This window comes from Myripristis murdjan, chromosome 8, assembly GCF_902150065.1.
Source record: "Myripristis murdjan chromosome 8, fMyrMur1.1, whole genome shotgun sequence".
Lineage (NCBI taxonomy): Eukaryota > Metazoa > Chordata > Actinopteri > Holocentriformes > Holocentridae > Myripristis > Myripristis murdjan.
Genome location: NC_043987.1, coordinates 1,393,458 through 1,412,191, shown reverse-complemented (window position 1 = coordinate 1,412,191; position 18,734 = coordinate 1,393,458). Strand labels below are relative to the sequence as shown.

Here is an 18,734-nt window from a genome sequence, read left to right as displayed (position 1 = left end):
TTTAATCGTTAATCTTCTGTTTATCCTAAGTATATTGTCTTGATGGTCTTGATTGTTTGACCTCCTTTTAGTTTTTCTTTCCCTTTTTTTGGTGTTTATTACCTGACCGTGAAATTTGAATAACGCCAGATATGGTGTCCTGTAAGCCCATGCGGGCTGGGCTATGTTTATTAGCGTGACACCAAATTAAAAAAAATCATTCATTCATTCATTCATTCAGTATGCAATTTGGAACGCAGGGACAGGTAAGTGAACTACACACACACACACACACACACACACACACCACTGCATAATCACAGCTGCCATTTTACCATTTGAATATTATAGCACAATGAAACAAACACATGTGATAGCCAAAACTGAATGTATGCTTGTCTTTATAGGGCCGGCCTCCATTCATTCTCCACTGAGAGGCCGCTCCCACATCTGCAAGACACACTCATAATAAACACAACAGTTTCAATAAATACATTCAATCCTTGCAGAGTGTAGTTTCTTTTACCAGTACCATATGCGAGTTGTCCTACATCATGTTACAGCTACAAAATACTAGTAATGAAGAGGGCGTTCATTACAGGGCCAAACAGTCAAAATCACTGATAGGAATCAAAAATCTATTTGAAAATGGAGGGGTTTTGATTATATTGTGAAATCTTTATCACCCCTACATTATTTGCAACATGTTTTGTTGTGATGTAAAATGTGGGTGAATTGTAGTAAATGAGCCAATTATTCAAAATCACAGTCCTTTAACCTCAGGGCTTGTCCTTGTTCCCTATTGCAGAAACAAGCAGCAAATCTAGTAATGGCTTGTGACATTTAGTCATGGTCTTATCTGGTGTTCGTAGTGTTGGACATTTGTCTTGAATTTTGAGTTGTAGGCTACAATGTCTTGCTGGCAGCAGAGAAAGAATGCCTTGACATTTTGAATTATCAGCTAATGCAAGTTCCTGGTTTTTTAGCCACTTGCAACAACATGTATAAAATGGTTTCCACCGGGGTTTTTTTTTCTCTTCTTCCCTGTGCACCCTGTCAATTATGGTGAACACTGACTTGCCACTCACACTAAGTTAGCAAAAATATGGTGCTATTATAATGCTGATTATGAAGTTTGGCACGCTTGCGTCATCGAGCTGGAAACATCCCTGCAGGCCACTGTAGTTTCTCACAGTTGGTATGATGAGTGTCAGAGTGTAAATGTCAAAGGTGAATCCTGCCCTTCATTGCAGCATCTTTACACACTTCTTGGTTGCACATGCACATTATTAGCACTAACCTCCACCACACAAAAACAGTCAACTATGATATTATACAGGGCCTTCCAGCTGGCACAAAAGGGTATGACATTCAATCAGTGTTGCCAAGTTGATTAGTGAAATACACACACACACATTTACTTAGGTCACTTTGGGGGACATTACATAGACTTGCATTCATTTCCTAGGGACTTACCCTAACCCCAGCCATAACACCTAGCTCTAACCCGAAACTTAACCTTAACCTAACCCTAACCACTGACCCAACAACCCACTTTTTCCAAAGGGGGAGATGGTTTTTGTCCCCAGTTGGCCCCAAGCTGTGCCTAATTAAAGGATCTTAAGTCTGGTGTGTGTGTCCCCAAAAGTTTAGAAAGACAGACCCACACACAAACACACTAGTTTGTTCAACAACAGAGCCATGCATGGTGTGCTCGTCTTATATTGACTGCTCACATCCATTTTGAAAAATGGATGAAAAATGGATTTGAAAAATTGTTTTAGTCATTTCTGCTTTCAGGCGACAGCCACAGCACAACATATGTGAACAGTTCTCAAGCAACTGTCACACACTTTACGGCTCTTCTCACTTCTCACCTTTTCAAGAATTAAAATTGCCAACGTATTCTGTACCAGCCAAATGACCATGGCAACATTACAATATCCAGTCTACTTTATTCAAGTTCTGTGGGTGATCTTATTGTCAAGGCTTCAGCAGGAGTTTGGAGACTCTGAGGGTGCATTGTCTTGTATAGGGGGCTTGCTAGACACAATATGAGTTAACTTTTCAATACTTGCAATACGTGTTGCAATACTGCAATTAGTTTATTAATTCACAAAGCCAGCCTCCTAATCTTGTTTGACTAGGTGCTAACAGGACTGTCAACAGGAGCGCTTGATTCAGAAGACGAGAATGCCACGTAATATCCACAGAGACACCTTATGGTCAAAATAAGATAATAGACATTTTGAGTGGAGAGCACAGGACAGACTGGTTATCTGCAAATACACCTAATTTCACGCAAAACAAACGTCAAAGATTTGAAAGGGCTGCAGTGTTGTCTCAACCCATCAATCTGCATCTTGACCCCGAGGCTCTGTGCAGTGGCTTGCGTCAACAGACCTTTTAGCCTTTTACGTTCGGGCCAGCAGTTGCAGCCTAGGTGACGAAAGTGCCAGATTGGGTGAATTTCTATCGACTTCCTGTCTGGAATTACAGGCTAAAGGGCACGAGCGCTGTGACACAACTCATCAGTTTCAATGAAACAATTACTTGAAAATGATGTCTTGCCTGCAAGAAAAGCTGCCCGCCTACAGAGCATACGTCAGTACCTACCCCCACTAGCCTTACCACGGCATCTGTCACCTCAGCTAGTGAAGGACGTGAGCCATCACGTTCTGTTACGACATTGCTATCGCTGCTGATGGTCTGGATTGCTCCGATACGAAATCATCCACAAGTGCACTGAGAACCAGGAAGTATTTAGAAGTTTTTGAAAGTTGTTTTTGAAGTGTTCTTTCCCATTGTGTTTTTGGCCAGCTGGAAAGTGAGGGCCCATATGTCCCTGTTGGTCGATAGATCAGTCAGCATTTAGGTCTAGAGGGCCATATCCAAGTTTATCTGGTGGATTGCCATGAATTTTAGTCATTAGAATATTAGAATAGTTCCATTTTGTGAACCTGTGGCCTTTCCTGTAGTGCCCCAAAGAGGTCAAATTATCAAGACTGCAGTGGAATATCTCAAAATTTACTTGGTGGATTGTCATGAAATTTGGTGACATCATTCATGTTAGCTAGAGGAAGAAAGCTGGCAGTTTTGGTAACCAGTGACCTTTACTGTAGTGTCGCCAGCAGGTAAAAATGTATGATCTTGCTCTTTCCCAGATTTGTATTGCGGACTGCCTTGAAATTTGACATTCAGCATTCATGTTGGGTAGAACACTCTTCAACTCTAGTGACCCCATGACCTTTCATCTAGTGCCACCAGGTGGATAGCATGCAGTAAAAGTGGAAGTTATGGTACTGGATGTTGTAAGAGTTGTAAGAGACATTTTGTGTCAACATTCATGTTGGCTAAAGAGTGAAACCTTGCAATTTTGGAGACCTCATGGCCTTTCCTCCTATGTCACCAGCAAGAGAAGTGAGGCAGGGCATATCTCCAAATTTATTTGGTGGATTGCCATGACATGTGGTGACAACATACACTATATTGCCAAAAGTATTCGCTCGGCTGCCTTCACACACATATGAACATGAGTGACATCCCATTCTTAAACCATAGGATTTAATATGATGTGGGCCCATCTTTTGCAGCTATAACAGCTTCAACTCTTCTAGGAAGGCTTTCCACAAGGTTTAGGAGTGTGTTTATGGGAATTGTTGACCATTCTTCCAGAAGTGCATTGGTGAGGTCAAACACTGATGTTGGACAAGAAGGCCTGGCTCTCAGTCTCCGCTCTAATTCATCCCAAAGGTGTTCTCTCGGGTTGAGGTCAGGACTCTGTGCAGGCCAGTCAAGTTCTTCCACACCAAACTCGCTTATCCATGTCTTTATGGACCTTGCTTTGTGCACTGGTGCGCAGTCGTGTTGGAACAGGAAGGGCCATCTCCAAACTGTTCCCACAAAGTTGGGAGCATGAAATTGTCCAAAATGTCTTTGTATGCTGAAGCATTAAGAGTTCCTTTCACTGGAACTAAGGGGCCGAGCCCAACGTCCGAAAAACAACCCCACACCATAACCCCCCCTCCACCAAACTTTACACTTGGCACAATGCAGTCAGACAAGTACCGTTCTCTTGGCAACCTCCAAACCCAGACTCGTCCATCAGATTGCCAGACGGAGAAGCGTGACTCGTCACTGCAGAGAACACGTCTCCACTGCTCTAGAGGCCAGTGGCGGCGTGCTTTACACCGCTGCATCCGATGCTTTGCATTGTGCTTGGTGATGTGTGGCTTGGATGCAGCTGCTCGGCCATGGAAACCCATTCCATGAAGCTCTCTGCGTACTGTACTTGGGCTAATCTGAAGGTCACATGATGTTTAAAGGTCTCAAGCTATTGACTCTGCAGAAAGTTGGCGTCCTCTGCGCACTATGCGTCTCAGCATCCGCTGACCCCGCTCTGTGATTTTATGTGGCCTACCACTCCGTGGCTGAGTTGCTGTCGTTCCCAATCGCTTCTACTTTGTTATAGTACCACTAACAGTTGATTGTGGAATATTTAGTAGCAAGGAAGTTTCACAACTGGACTTACTGCACAGGTGGCATCCTATTACATTACTATTACAGCACCATGCTGGAATTCACTGAGCTCCTGAGAGCGACCCATTCTTTCACAAATGTTTGTAGAAGTAGTCTGCATGCCTAGGTGCTTGATTTTATACACCTGTGGTCATGGAAGTGATTGGAACACCTGAATTCAATGATTTGGATAGATGAGCGAATACTTTTGGCAATATAGTGTATGCGGGCCTATCAATCGGCATGATACAAAAAAGCTTATCAAGTTTTGCTGTCATCCAGCATGAATTAATTAATTCAGTGCATTATCAAATAATTACCCCCACAGCAAGCTCAGAGGACTATTGCTGAATAAACTGACCAGAATGTGCATTGTATTGGACCTTTTCAGTTGTAATAATTTAGAAAGTTTTGCCATGCCATGAAGGCTGTTACACAGGTTCTGGAATTGTTTCTGTTGGCAACCACACGTTCCAGGTTCCAGGTAAAATTACTGGCAAAAAAAGACTGCAAAGTTAGACAAATGAATAGGTGAATACCTATTCCACCTATTTGTTTGCTTATTTATCAGCATTTGGATAGAATAAAGTAAAGTAACGTAAAGTAAAGTAAGTAGAAAGTAAAGGGATGGAGGTCCACACTCAAAAAAGACTGTAGCCACTTAGAATATTATTAGAATATTAGAATATTCTTGATTTATTTCATAACAGACATGTTAGAATATAGTAGATACGTTGAAAGCATTGTATGCAAGTCAACCACAGCGCTGCTGTTGTCCTGGGGCAGCACATAGGAAACGACGGGAAACAGTCTCCCCACGATGGCTTCTGCAGCAGCAGCGGCCAAGAGGAAGCTGCTTCTCACCATGAGGTTGGAGGAGGAAAATCTGCCCCCGCCATGCTGGGAAGAAAATGCTCATGTGTAAAAAGCATCAAAGGTTGATATCATTTGTCAAAAACCTGAGGGTTAAAATAGGTTAAATATGGCAAAATGTATAACAGTTGAAAACTAATAAAAGTCTGTAAAAAAAAAAAAAAAAGTTAAATATCATGACACATCACTACTGTTTGATTGAGTGTTTGATTCAGCTTTCAGTTGAAGATTTATGGTAGGCTATTTGGCAAGTACTCAACTGGGCTGATAAAAATTAGGCTACAAGAGTGTATTTAAATTTTTTTCTGCATTTCAGAGAGATGGGCATCAAGTGCACAGCTAAACAGTGTAAATAATGAGCAAGACTACAAAAAGATGGAGATTACAATGTTTCATGGAACATTCCTACCCTTCATGTTTGGGTTTCTATGGAGTGGAAAAGGAACCAAAAGGCAGTCCCTGAACTGCACAGGTTCTGGTAAATCCGGGTTACAGAATGTTCCAGGTTACTCTTGATAGTTGACAAGGGCCAAAAAATTTCAACTGACCAACAGAGGGTATTAAGAAAAACAACATGTTTGAATGTGAACCTCCCAAAGCCACTCCTCCCTCACCCCTCCAAAAGTATATGTCACAGCAGTGTGAAGGCCAACCTGGGATGAAACTTTGTTAGCCAAGTATGACCTGGTAAAGAAAAAGAAGTAACATTATGTGCATCTGCTTTTTATTTTTCTTTGTTTGTTGGTGTGTCACACAGTAGAAATGTGTGTAATAAAAAGAAAAATCCATTTTTATTCCAATTTACAGTTTTTCTCAATTGCTAAAACACTAAACCCTGTTGCCTGAACCAAATGCTCCATTGCCTGAACCCACTGATTGGATCAGTCACTCTTTTGGCAAAACCATAAGCATGTTTCACCTGTTTAGACACAACTTACCAACACATTTTCATTGTGATGCACCTGTGCTGCATAATGGTGAGCACTGGTGGCAAAAGTCAAACACAAGTAAAGCACTGGTGTCACTGGTTGAACACGACAACTCAAAATTGATCACACTTGTGGCTAATGATGTGAGGGAACATATATACAGTTTTTTTCAATCGCTTTACCTCCTCTGTCAACTCAGAAACCCTGGTATCAAAACAGCTAATCCACAGGCCTAATGAGAGGCGCACTTCCCAAAATAACACATTTTGTTTGCAAAAGGCTCTTACCATGACAAAACACTTCAGACATGCAGCAAAAGCACATTTTGTCACCATCCAATACAACTTGCAGTCAAGCGACATAATCCAGCCATAGGTGGTGTAGGTTCATTATGTCCTAAGTAAATTACCATAACGTTTTTTTTCATCTAACATTCTGGTGACGCTTCTGATGAAGGCGGAAGATTCACGCCGAAACTGTCAAGAAGGTAAAACATTTGTTTTTCTAAAATTGTCCGTTAAAAGAAAAAAAACGTTATGATAATCCAGCCACTCACTCACTTCATACTCAACACCAAAATGCAACATACCCTTTTTAGTCTGAGCAGGTTCAACCTTACTTTTTTCCTGTGTGTATTGCAGTCATATTTTTGACAATTTACATTGTTACATATTGTAAAGCAAGTAGCAAAATCCAATATTTCCCTCAAACAACTCAACTTCTGCCCAAATGAGTAGATTCCTTCAATCAGCTCTACTGTACTGTAACACAGCTGACAGCAGAATACAAAATACAGCTGTCAGTTTGAACAAGGTTCTCCTGTGAGCTACACATTCAAATGTGAACTTACAGTAAAGAATTGCATCCAAACTCAGAAAGACTTTGAAGTGAAACTGTACTGTATTGATGGCAAAAACTGAAATACTGCAATACACATACAGTATTACACAGAAAAACTCAAAGGAGTTGAGAAAAAAAATACAGAATACAATTTATAGGCCCCTTTTTTGTAGGTGCATACTGATTGATTGGTGAATGGTGATTTGTGGAAAAGGTAGTGATGCAGGTGCACTAGTGATTTCACAGTGATGCAGGTCATTTCTATCAGCTGTGAGCAGATGTTTTGCTTTTGACTACCACAGTGAAGTCAATGGAGTCAGGGCCATGTAAATGACACATGTGAGAAGTGTTGTGCAAAAGAGCCTGAAAAATGTGTGAATCCAATGAAAAGGTGAACACATTTGCAAAAGAAAACTTCTGCTGTGGTTTGGAGGTGAAGATGATGACAAAGTGGACCCCAGTTCCTTTATACTGGAAAAAGCGAATGAAAAAAACTGTAAGCCAGTTCAGAGAGCACTGCTTTGGGAGGCCCTACAATGGATAGAAATCTGAGAAGAGGAGTTTGTGTGAGAGGAGGTCGAGGTGGTAGAGGTGGCTGAGGAGGTCGACCCAGTACGGAGAAATGATGCTGTGGCTGAGTAATGCCCTTCTCATTTGTATATTTATGCACTTTATTTTTACATAGGCTTACTGTATACAAGTGCTAAATGCACAAGATTTCTGTTTGTTTTTGTACTGTGCAAGTGCTACTTGTAAATACACAAGATTTCTGTTTTTTGTACCTTTTTTTTTTTTACTGTATACAAGTGCTACAGTTTTTTTCAATTGCTTACACACAAAACCTTTATATATCACACTATTTCTAAACTCTTTCACTCAAACCTCACAACTTCACCTCAAATCAGCAAAACCATAAACTAATTCTCAGCCTTGACACAGTTTTCAATTTAGCTATTCACTTTTTGCCAATCAGTACACACAATTCTCTAGCTAACACACAAAAATCTGTCAGAAAGTAACTTGATTTCCCATTTCAAACACAACCAATCAAAATGCCACACTTATTCATCAGTGCCTCAGACTCTGTCCTCATATATGTAAACAATAATTGTTTTACTGAACACCAACCAATCACTCCTTGACATAGGCCTATAAATAGGTCAAAGGTCAAACTATCTGTCAAACAACAATGCAGAGAGAGCCAGTGGAGTCAGAGGAAGACGCAGAGGACGAGGAGTCCAGGTTCGTGGAGGACGCTTTGGAACAGTGATGGGTCTTTCGTGAACGAAAGAGCCGGCTCTTTGAAGTGAACGGCGGGAGCCGGCTCCTGATTGGGAGCTGTTTTTTTTTTTTTTTTTTTTTTTTTCAGGAACCGGTTATTTTTTCTGCGAAAGCCGCACGTGATTGGTCAAGATGTGGGGTACCGTCTGTCTGAACTGAGTGCTTCATCCCGAACCGGCAGTTACACACACACACACACACACACACACACACACACACACACACACATACACACACACACACACAAACACACACTCACACACTCACACTTTCCTCCATATTTGATGGTTGGTGTACTTTGCTTTGATTTTTGATTATATTATGTACAATGCTGCATCCACAACAGCAACTGATTTATTCAGAAAATTAAATATTTTTGGTTCCATTATTGCTTGTGTTGACTTGTATTTGCATGCTACTGGATTTTCACTATTATATGGCAATATATCAAGAAAATCCATAGAAACAAAAGAGCTTTAGATTTAGAGCGACAGTGTGTAAATGATATACACAAGTATGTGACACAATGGGAGATGTATTTGTGATGTGAGACAAATGCTTGCTTTTGAGATGTGTTTACGATATTTTGAATACTGTGTTTCATTTTGCAGTAGATAGGGCGCATTTTGCATTTTGTGTTAGCAGTAGTTGGATTTGTGTGTAAAGTTTTGAGAAAAAGACACAGAGCTTTGAAAATGTGTGTAAGCAATTGAAAAAAACTGTAAATGCACAGGTTTTTTGTTTTGCAACATGCATTTAGCCTACAATGAACACTAAACATTTATTTGTACAGCTTCATGTCCTGAGCATTGTGTTTTCTATTTTTCTATGTAGTGTTTAGTGACTGCTCAGTAGTGTTTTTAATTTTGATTGACTCGGGGCACAATTTGACAACACAGTTCAGTTTTGAGCACAGATTGAACTGTTTTGAGGTGAAAGTTTGGTTTTGCAAGAGGAGTCTGAGGTTTTGTGAATGTAGCTTGAAAATTGGGTTTTGTGTTCACATGTTAGAGAAAAGGAGAGCAACTTTCAAGAAATGTGTCTTAGCAATCGAGGAAAACTGTAATATGTTATCATAGATTGTTTGCACTATTGTGTGATACAGTATTTTGCTCATTGGGTTTATTATTGTGCTATTATCCAGCTCATAATATAATCATTTCATTTCTCAAACAGTATTCCTACAATGTGCTAATTGCTGTAGACTGCTGCCTCTGATTCTTCTCTGCTGACACAGCTGTTGGAGTAAAATATACTGTACTGTAAAGAGTGTTTGTGTGTGTGTGTGTGTGTGTGTGTGTGTGTGTGTGTGTGAGAGAGAGAGAGAGAGAGAGAGAGAGAGAGAGAGAGAGAGAGAGAGAGAGAGAGAGAGAGAGAGAGAGAGAGAGAGAGAGAGAGAGAGAGAGAGAGAGAAGATGGTATAGCCTAAATTTAGCCCAGGAAGCAATTTATGAGAAACTGCTTGAGGGAAGAAATAAAAAGTTACCTAGATATAGGCCTACAAGGTACCTGGACATCATACATGCATATTTCTTATACATGCACATTTTTTTGGCGATCACTGAATGATGGTAGAATTGATCACAGAACTGCAGGAAAGCACTTCAAAAAATCGAAGCTAATTGAAGCTCTCATTTGACTCTGTACCATAGTTACACTTTTGTCTAAAGAGCCACAAATAATAGCCTAATTTATCACAATAACTAAATAATATTTTGTCAGTGACTGCTCCAGTTTTTCTCCAGCAGCCTAATTTCTAAAACAGTGCACAAACACAACTGTCTGAAAGTTTTGCTCTCAGATGGCTATCAGATGCAGAGACTTGGTCTCATAACTTGACACGAAGTGACATCCTTGTGCATGGTCTATTAGCTTGTTGTGACTCTGTACGTTCCTAATGACGTTTGAGGGTGTCATTACAAATCAACGTTCCCTTAATGGCATCACTACATGCGAGTTGGAGCCTTGCTTCACCAAGTAGGCACATGCGCCCATCCCGGCTCAGCCTATAAATAACACCTTAAAGACCTGAAACTAAGTTCCTCTCGGCTTGTGTTCTGGATTTAGAGCACAGGCTTTTTGCCAGTTCTTCAACAACCTCGACGACTTCTTACTCTCACATTCATTCCATGATTTCCCGTGCTTAAGGATCTTCGTGCACATCCGCGAATCATAGCTAAGCCAAATGGTGGCGGCAGTCCTTTTCCAAATTTACTGGGTGTTTCTGAATACCGTTTTTCTGCTGCTGCGCCGTGTTCAGATCAGATGTGGACTCTTTTCGACCCTGTAAAGCTTTGCAGCCGTATCGTGGAGGATGGGGATGCTTTTTGCGCTGCTCTGCATCGTGGTGAGCAGCCAGTCTCACCTCGGCGCGCCCCAGCATCTGCTTCTGCGCCCTTCCCCAAGCGACCAGCTCCCGGTGCCAAAGCTGAGGGAGGACCCGGACCCGGGTTTCGACCCCAGCGATCAAGATTTAACTGAGAGCACCCTGAGGAAGAAGCTAGGGAGAAACTTCGACCCCGATTTTATGTCTGTCTCTGCAGGGAATCTCTCCATCACGGGCGAGCGCAGCGCGTTAACCGAGCGGATCCCCGACGAGCTGAGGCACCTGGACCTCGCTACAACTCATTACGGCCTGCAGGTGGAAGTAGGAGGGAAGGTCCGCAGGAAAATTATGCATTTCCTGTGGGCGCACACACGCTGCCCCGTCGCCTATGCTTGGAAGGATTTGGGTGCCAGATTCTGGCCACGTTTTGTGAAGGAGGGGCGCTGCGTCAGCGAGCGCTCCTGTTCGTTTCCACACGGGATGTTCTGCACACCTGCTAAATCTGTCTCCAAGACCCTCCTCAGATGGTACTGCCTGGGCTCTGCCACACACAAACACTGCAGCTGGATACCAGTCCAGTATCCCATCATTTCACGGTGCAAGTGTTCTTGCTGATCTTCTCCATCGTGTATTATTCTTTTTTTGTGATCACACTGCCGCTTCTTCTACTACTACTACCTTACATTGATTATCTTTGGATGTTAAAAAGGCCATACCAGGGATTGTGCATGTTTAGCGTAATGTCTACAAAATATTTAATCTTGACATTTCTGCTAATGTTTTCCCAAAACAAACTGGTGCTCCAGTATCATTTCCTCCCTTTTATGCAGCCATTGGTTTCCTCTATGATATGCAGATATGAAAATGACCTTAAAGAGACTTCAAACTTCCTTCACGCTAGTATTAAATTATTTAAGTCACCATAGTAAAGTCGTCCACGTTATTTTTCCTAAAAACAGCAGCATTGTTGTGTTCTGATGACTTGAAACTGGGCAGTCAAACTGATTCTCTGCTGGAGAAGCAGAAGCAGAACATTATAAGGTAGGTATTTAACCAAAACTTTATGTTTGAAAGTGAAGATATTTTCAGATCAGATGTGAAATCTTTTACCCTGGTGCAATTTGCAAAGTGGTTTGTTGCAAACTCAAATGCTGGGTGACTGTAGTAAATGGGCCAAACATACAAATCACTGGAATGGTCCTTAAGTGACTGTGAACGATGTGGAAATCATTTCAGTCATTTCAGTGAATGTTTTAAAAGCTGCTGCCCTTTTGCTCCTTTCCTATTTCATAGTGCAAGAAGAAAAGAATACAGACTCAGTGGTATGGGGGGGGCTGGGAATAGTTTGAACGCATTTTATCTCAACACCTACAACTGTACCAGTTTTTGTGTTAGATCTCTTAAATGTTGACACAATACTTCCCCAGTTGTTTGCCACAATAAAATAAAAAACAAAACAAAACAAACAAAAAAACAGTTATTACAGTCTCTATTATACTACCACTGTCTTCATGAATTGCTGCCAGTTACAAGAAGCTCCATTGTACACCAGTTTGGATAAAATGTAACGTGGGGAAAGACAGCACAAAATATATTGTGATCCTTTTGAACCCATTTTTAGAACATAAGACGAATATAACATTTTTAACAAAAATTTTTACCACTACCCCCAGCCCCGTCAGCTATATTCATTCCTAGCTTTAGCAAAATAGGTTTTTGAGATTAGGAAGGATGAAAAGCATCCTTGCTTTACCTGCAGGAACACTGTTTAAAACTTAACAAAATATAAACTTGGTCCAAAAAATGCTTTTATCTCTGAATGACTTGAAAAGTCATTCAGAGATAAAAGATAGAGATACTTTTAAATGACTTTTTAGTCATTTAGTGGCAAAAACTTTTTTTTTTTTTTTTTTTGGGCTGTAAGGCCTTCAGCACTGATTACAAAGCCATGAAATTGTACAGGAATGACCCCTGGTTAGTTAAAACTAACCCCATATTACAACTGTACCTGGTCTTTTTCATTCATTTAATATGTCATCCAAAAGGGAGTACATTTGCCAGTTTTGAAACATGCAACATGCAGCAGTCCAGTCTTTTTGCATTGCAGTGTATCTCTATAGGCAAATACAGGAGTGTCAGATAGACAAACCCCAAATAACTGAGACCAAGTGTCAGCATCGTGCCAGAATTTCATGAGACTGTCCTCCACCAAAAAAACGACCCCATCAGACGTTTGTACAGCAGGGTAGTATGACCTATAGTTACTTTTTAAAGTCAAGCGACCTCTAGTGGTCATGTAAATAACAACAATGTGGTGTGCTGTGTTGCTTTCCAGAACTGAAATGCACATATGATTACTGAGTGCACACAGATCATAGCTTTGTTCAGTTATTGTTTAAAACCAGAGACATCTGGTCATGTCTGCACATCCATCAGTCCACTCCAGAGCAGCAGTAGCCACCACAGAGATGGAAGTAGATTGCTTGAGTTTGCTATCATTTGTTTTCTTCATTGAACACATGAATACATGTTGGAGGATAAAAATAACAACTTTCTCCAGCATACTAAAAGATAGCTGGCAAGTAATGTTGTGGCTAGCTCCTTCTTTTCCCCCACTTCACTCTTTTGCACACGTCTCCAAAGGACCATTTCAGGCTGTACAAATTCCACTATACACCGTCAACCTCAAACTTCATTAAAATGATGTTGATGATGGTAAAACCTCTTTGTGTGTGTTAAGGCGGTAGCACCTCTACTGTCCTACATGACAACAAGTGGGAAAGAGAAATAATTTAGAATTTTCCAAAATGGGTGAATTATCCCTTTTCAAATACAGTACTTGAGTGAATGTACTACCTTACTTTCCATCTGTGGCTGGGTGCATGCAATGCCAGTGTAGTGACCCTGAGTTTCGCTGCATTCAAGTGCCGTCAGAAATTTCACAATAATGTAATTATGTTTGTATTTCCACCATTTGTTTATCTTTTAACTGTCATATGTTTTGTGCATTCTTGGCTAATAAATTAGCAAAAGCATCAATTACATGTCTGCTACTCATTTGTCATCTTCATTCTGCACCTGGAGCACAAAACAGCTTTGTGCCACTGTATTGGTAAAACAGTATTTTGTTACACTGGTCCATTTTTAAATATTATTATTTTAAAATACAAGAACCTGAAGGTGTGACATATTTATAACTTTAAAAGACGATTTGATGCACCTCCTGTTGAAGCAGGAAGTTTGGGCGGGACATGGTGTAGGGAAGGGTCATTCTCAAGTGTAAACCAATAGAATCTCAGTTTGGGAGAGGGACACACTTTTGTTTGAAGGGACAGGTAGATGTGAAAGGATGTTTAAGGATTAGTGAAGGTCTTATTGGATGGAAATTTTAATTTACAGCCACTAGAGCAGGATGATGTCATCATTTAAGATGCCCTGTTTCATAGGAAGTAGAGGTCATGTGAGGTCATTTCATGTGGACTTTAAATTAGCGTCATGGTTAGCATATAGAGCACAATCAAATGTGGCATGACACACTTTTAAAGCCTAAACATGAATAAACACTTACATAAAGCTTGGGCACTAGTGTCTGATGATAATTTAAAGGTTGTTTCAGAGGGATTGGCACCCTGACATGAAAAAAAAAAAAAAAAGAGCAACATTATGTCTTTTGGGCATAAATATTATAATTAAAACTGATAAAAAATAAATAAATAAATAAAAATGGCCAAATTCAAATCTAATATAATTGTATATCAACATTTTATGTTCTCTCACAATATGTTTTGCATTCTCTGCAATAAATGTTGCATTCTCTTGCAATACTTTTGCACTACTTTTCTACTTATGTTCTGTTCCCTCTGAGCCCTATGTCTGTTTCCGCTCAGCTGCTCCTGGCACACAGTCTTCTTGATCTGAGAATGCATTTAAGTTTACTTTCACTAATCACACAATGCTCCTATTGAGCAGAAGTGTTATATCAGCAGACATAATGAAGTTCAAAGTCAAATCCCCCATGTTTTTTTTAACAAAATCAAGTGAAAATTGTTTCAGTGTCATATTTGAGCACTGACAAATCATGGTGAGATTAAACCAGAAAGAAGAAAATGTAAAAATGAACCTTTGTACATTTTCTGTATTGTAACAGTTCCAGTGAATTAGGGTTAGGGTTGACCTTTAATAAATGTAATTAAACAGTAAAAGTCACAAAGTCCTTGTGCCAGAGCCCTGGAGGGTCCTTGAGATTCCTGGAGGACGTGGAGGGGTTAAGGACAGTTGGGTTGGTGTATGATGATGGCCTGGAGTGAGTCTCTGGGTGTGTGGAAGGAGGCGTCGCTGGCAGAGTCCCTCTGTTGTCTCTGACCGCTCAGGTCTGCCTCACTGATGGAGACAGCACAGACAATAGAATTTTTAAACCTCAAAATGTACCAGCAGCTTTAAGACGTTTTGCAACAACTAGATGTTTAGAGAACTGGACTCCAAGGTGATGTTTGTTGATGTACTAGGAGTGCACACCGCAAAAATCTCTGGGTTACCAAGTCTCATTTGCAGTTTTCAAATATTGTTTGTTTGTATTGTATTGTTTTACCATGAAGAGATCAGTTTAGGTCCAGGAGACAAACAACAGTGAAATAATTTGGCTTTTTCCAAAATGGGTGAACTATCCCTTTTGAAATACAGTACTTGAGTGAATGTACTACCTTATTTTCCACCTGTGGCTGGATGCATTAAGTGTAGTGACCATGAGTTTTGCTTCAAGAATGGCTTTGTTAGAGGGGGTGTATCATTCTTAAAAATTTTGGGAGTAATTTTGTGATAACTTTTCTTGTAATTTTAAAGCTAGAGTTCTAATCATTACAATTATAGATTTCTCATAAGTTTTTCATTTTTTATACTCCTTTTTTTTTTGGCATTTTCTGCTATTAGGTAATTTTCTGGCATTATTATGGCTATATTGTACTGATTTTATGCAAATTTTCAGGTCATTTTCATGTATTTAAAACTAAAAACCTTTTAATTTGAGTCATTTATTCCTAATAAACACATTGCCTTTTCCCACATCGAAAGAAAGAGTGAATTTTCTCAAGATTCAAAGACAGGCTGATCTGCTTAGTAGGCCTGATGGCTCTGAAATAATCTCAACTGTTTCCAGCATTCATCAACTTGTTTCCAGATTTTTCTCCAATCAAATGCCATTTTCTTCATCCTTGTGGGCCTCTCTGCCTCATTCTGCCTTGTTTCAACATAGTCATACTTGTCCTCAGACAAAATTCCTGAAACAAGTCAAACCACATTGGAAACAAGTGGGATTATCTCATCCCACTGTCAGATTTGTTTGAAGAAAAATAAGATTTTACACACTGTTACTACAACTACAACTGCTGTTACTATTGTCACTGTTCTCCTCTTGCTGCTCTTTAGAACCTCTCACCTGTGTTCAGAGTCACAGTACAAGCTGATGTGTCTGCTGCTGTCACTGTCTGTGTCATCTCTGCATCGCCTCCCATCATGGCTGCTGATCTGGGCTCGGGTCTGCGTGGAGTGATCGGTTGCCATGGAGACCCTCCTCTTCGTTACCTTCCTACCTTTGTTACCTCTGTGATGTGAGGTGTGTGGCAAGTTCAGCACCTGTGCCCCCAGCTGCTCCTCATCACTGGAATCACTGAAACAACCAGGATGGATGACAACATGGTAAGAACTGATGTCTCGGTCATGCTAAGGCTCATTTTACATGCTGCAACTTCAGTTCTGTGTTGGAACTATTTTCTACCATTGCACCACAAGTATGTGGGACACGTGTAGGTGGGACCGGAGCCCCACTGCACTGCACTGCACTACGGGGGCAGTGCTATGTCAGAAAACAGTTCCACCACCATTTTAGAAGCCAGGTGGCTAGAGAGAGCATTGAAAGTGAAACCAAAACAAATGTGTATTTTTGTGCATCCGACAAAAAAAAAAAAAAAAAAAAAAAAAAATCAGCTTTGTGTCACTACTCAAAATTGTGTTGTTTTCTGTTTTTTATCTACGTCATTCATTTAGGACCAGCACACTCCCAGTGAATCTCTTATTTTTGTGACAGGGAAGGATTTAATGAACCCAGCTTGGTGGATGTATTACCCTTGCATGAAGTAGCAAATATTACTATATGGGTAAGAATCTGAACTATCACGTTGAGGAATCCCTAAGTCATTAAGTATGAAACCTAACTGACTTAGGGATTTTACCATAGTAGATTTCTTAAGGGATAGGTTTGGGTTTTTAACAAATCCATCCCCTTTATGCCAGTCATGAACAATGCTGAGCGATGGAGGTTACATTTTCGTCTTGATCCACGCAGTTCTGTTTATGTATCTGAAACACTCACAGCTCAGTCTGGCTGTCTTCCTCGCAGGTCAGAGGTCCCACACACAGCACACATTTGTTTTCCAGGCTCTGAAAACATGTCTGACAGTACATTCCTGGAAGAACACCACTGGGTCAGAAAACACCTACATAACACAGCAACGCTTGTACAAAACTGAAGGAAACTTAAGTCTTTTTGGAGTGACTGAGACACATTTACAGACTGCATCCACAGGTATTAGAGATACTGAGTAAAATGATTGGGCTTTTTATTTTTATTTTCCAAAATGGTGCATGTGTTTTGGAAATGACACCTTCAAATGCACATAATGCTGGTCTGCTAGGCTGAACAGAGATATCTAGGAAATAAGTAACAGTCTACATGGAATTAACTTTGTTAACTACTACGCTGCAGGCACTTTTTGGCTGCTAATCTGAAATTCACACAGGTTTACACTGGGGCAGGAATGACTGTGTTCCCTTAAGAAAATAGAGGCTTTCAAGAGGGAATGGATTAAAATGACTTCAGTTTTCATCGGCACACACAGAAATGCTGGACACACCGTCCCTTGTTTAAATAAAGATTGAAGTGTTTGTACCTGTGCACTGTGGGACGGGGCAGGCAACCATGTTGCTGCCCCCCTGCTTCTCTGCCTCACCACAGAACAGACAGACAACTGACAGATTGAGCAGGTCGGACAGGAAGAAACCACCAGGTAACCTGACACAGACAGACAGACAGACAGATAAACAGATATGTACATTTTTGCTTTGTATTATAAATCAAAATGCTAAAAATTAATAAAGAAGATGAGAGCAAAGAAAAAAGCAGTTATTTGTAGGGTTGAATCGAAACTTGGATGACACGAGTATCCAGGACGGATAATATAATTTTTTTGGGCATGAGTCCGTCATCTGACTAAAATGTGTCAATATTTGTACTTGTGATGAAGGACAATTCTCACTGGATAGCTGTGTCCACATCATTCTGTGACAGGCCAGCCACACACGCAACTCCTCCCCTACATAGAGCGCATACAAAGTACACTGCTGCTGCATCACATAACACTGTCTTGCCATTGCCAGCTACACTGTCCCTACAGCGACTCTCACTGTTTCTACACCAGTTAGTTGTGTTCCATCGCCTTGCTCCCACCTCAGATTGTAAAACATCTTACATCAGCTGAGTTACTTGAAGGGCTTGGCTCGCACTGGGAGTGGTGCTTTTGAGAAGAATATGTGTGGATATGTATACACTACTCACAAAAAGTTAGGGATATTCGGCTTTCGGGTGAAATTTCAGGATGAACCTAAAATGCATTATAACCTTTACAGGTGAACTTAATGTGACCTTCTGTAAACTTTTGAATGCACATGTCCAACTGTTCAGTGTTTCAGTACTTTTTGCACAAGTTGCTGTTCTCTAACAAGGAGCTTAACGGCAAAATTCACATCAGGTGTTTGATGCTCCAGCTCATCGAGGTCATATCATTAGGGAACGGCTGCTGGAGACTGGGGTACCTCAGATGGAGTGGCCTGCACTTTCTCCAGACCTGAATCCCATAGAAAACCTATGGGATCAGCTGAGTCGCCGTGTAGAGGCTCGGAGCTCTGTACCCCAGAACCTCAATGTCCTGAGGGCCGCC

The 18,734-nt window shown here is 40.7% G+C and overlaps 2 protein-coding genes across 2 annotated transcripts in view; one reads left to right on the top strand and one right to left on the bottom strand.

Moving 5' to 3' along the window:
* Positions 1-10,734: 10,734 nt before the first annotated feature.
* LOC115364151 (noggin-2-like) lies at positions 10,735-11,361 on the top strand. The gene has a single exon (XM_030058600.1). The coding sequence runs from the start codon at positions 10,735-10,737 to the stop codon at positions 11,359-11,361; it is 627 nt and encodes a 208-aa protein (XP_029914460.1).
* Positions 11,362-14,430: 3,069 nt separating this feature from the next.
* dcst2 (DC-STAMP domain containing 2) overlaps positions 14,431-18,734 on the bottom strand; it is a 34,391-nt gene continuing 30,087 nt past the window's right edge. Inside the window, exons 13-16 of the mRNA XM_030059071.1 lie at positions 17,688-17,809; positions 17,111-17,204; positions 16,178-16,408; positions 14,431-15,126 (exon numbers count right to left, since the gene is read on the bottom strand). Coding sequence (XP_029914931.1) covers positions 15,012-15,126; positions 16,178-16,408; positions 17,111-17,204; positions 17,688-17,809 — 562 coding nt within the window. The 3' untranslated portion in view covers positions 14,431-15,011. The remainder of the gene's footprint in view (positions 15,127-16,177; positions 16,409-17,110; positions 17,205-17,687; positions 17,810-18,734) is intronic.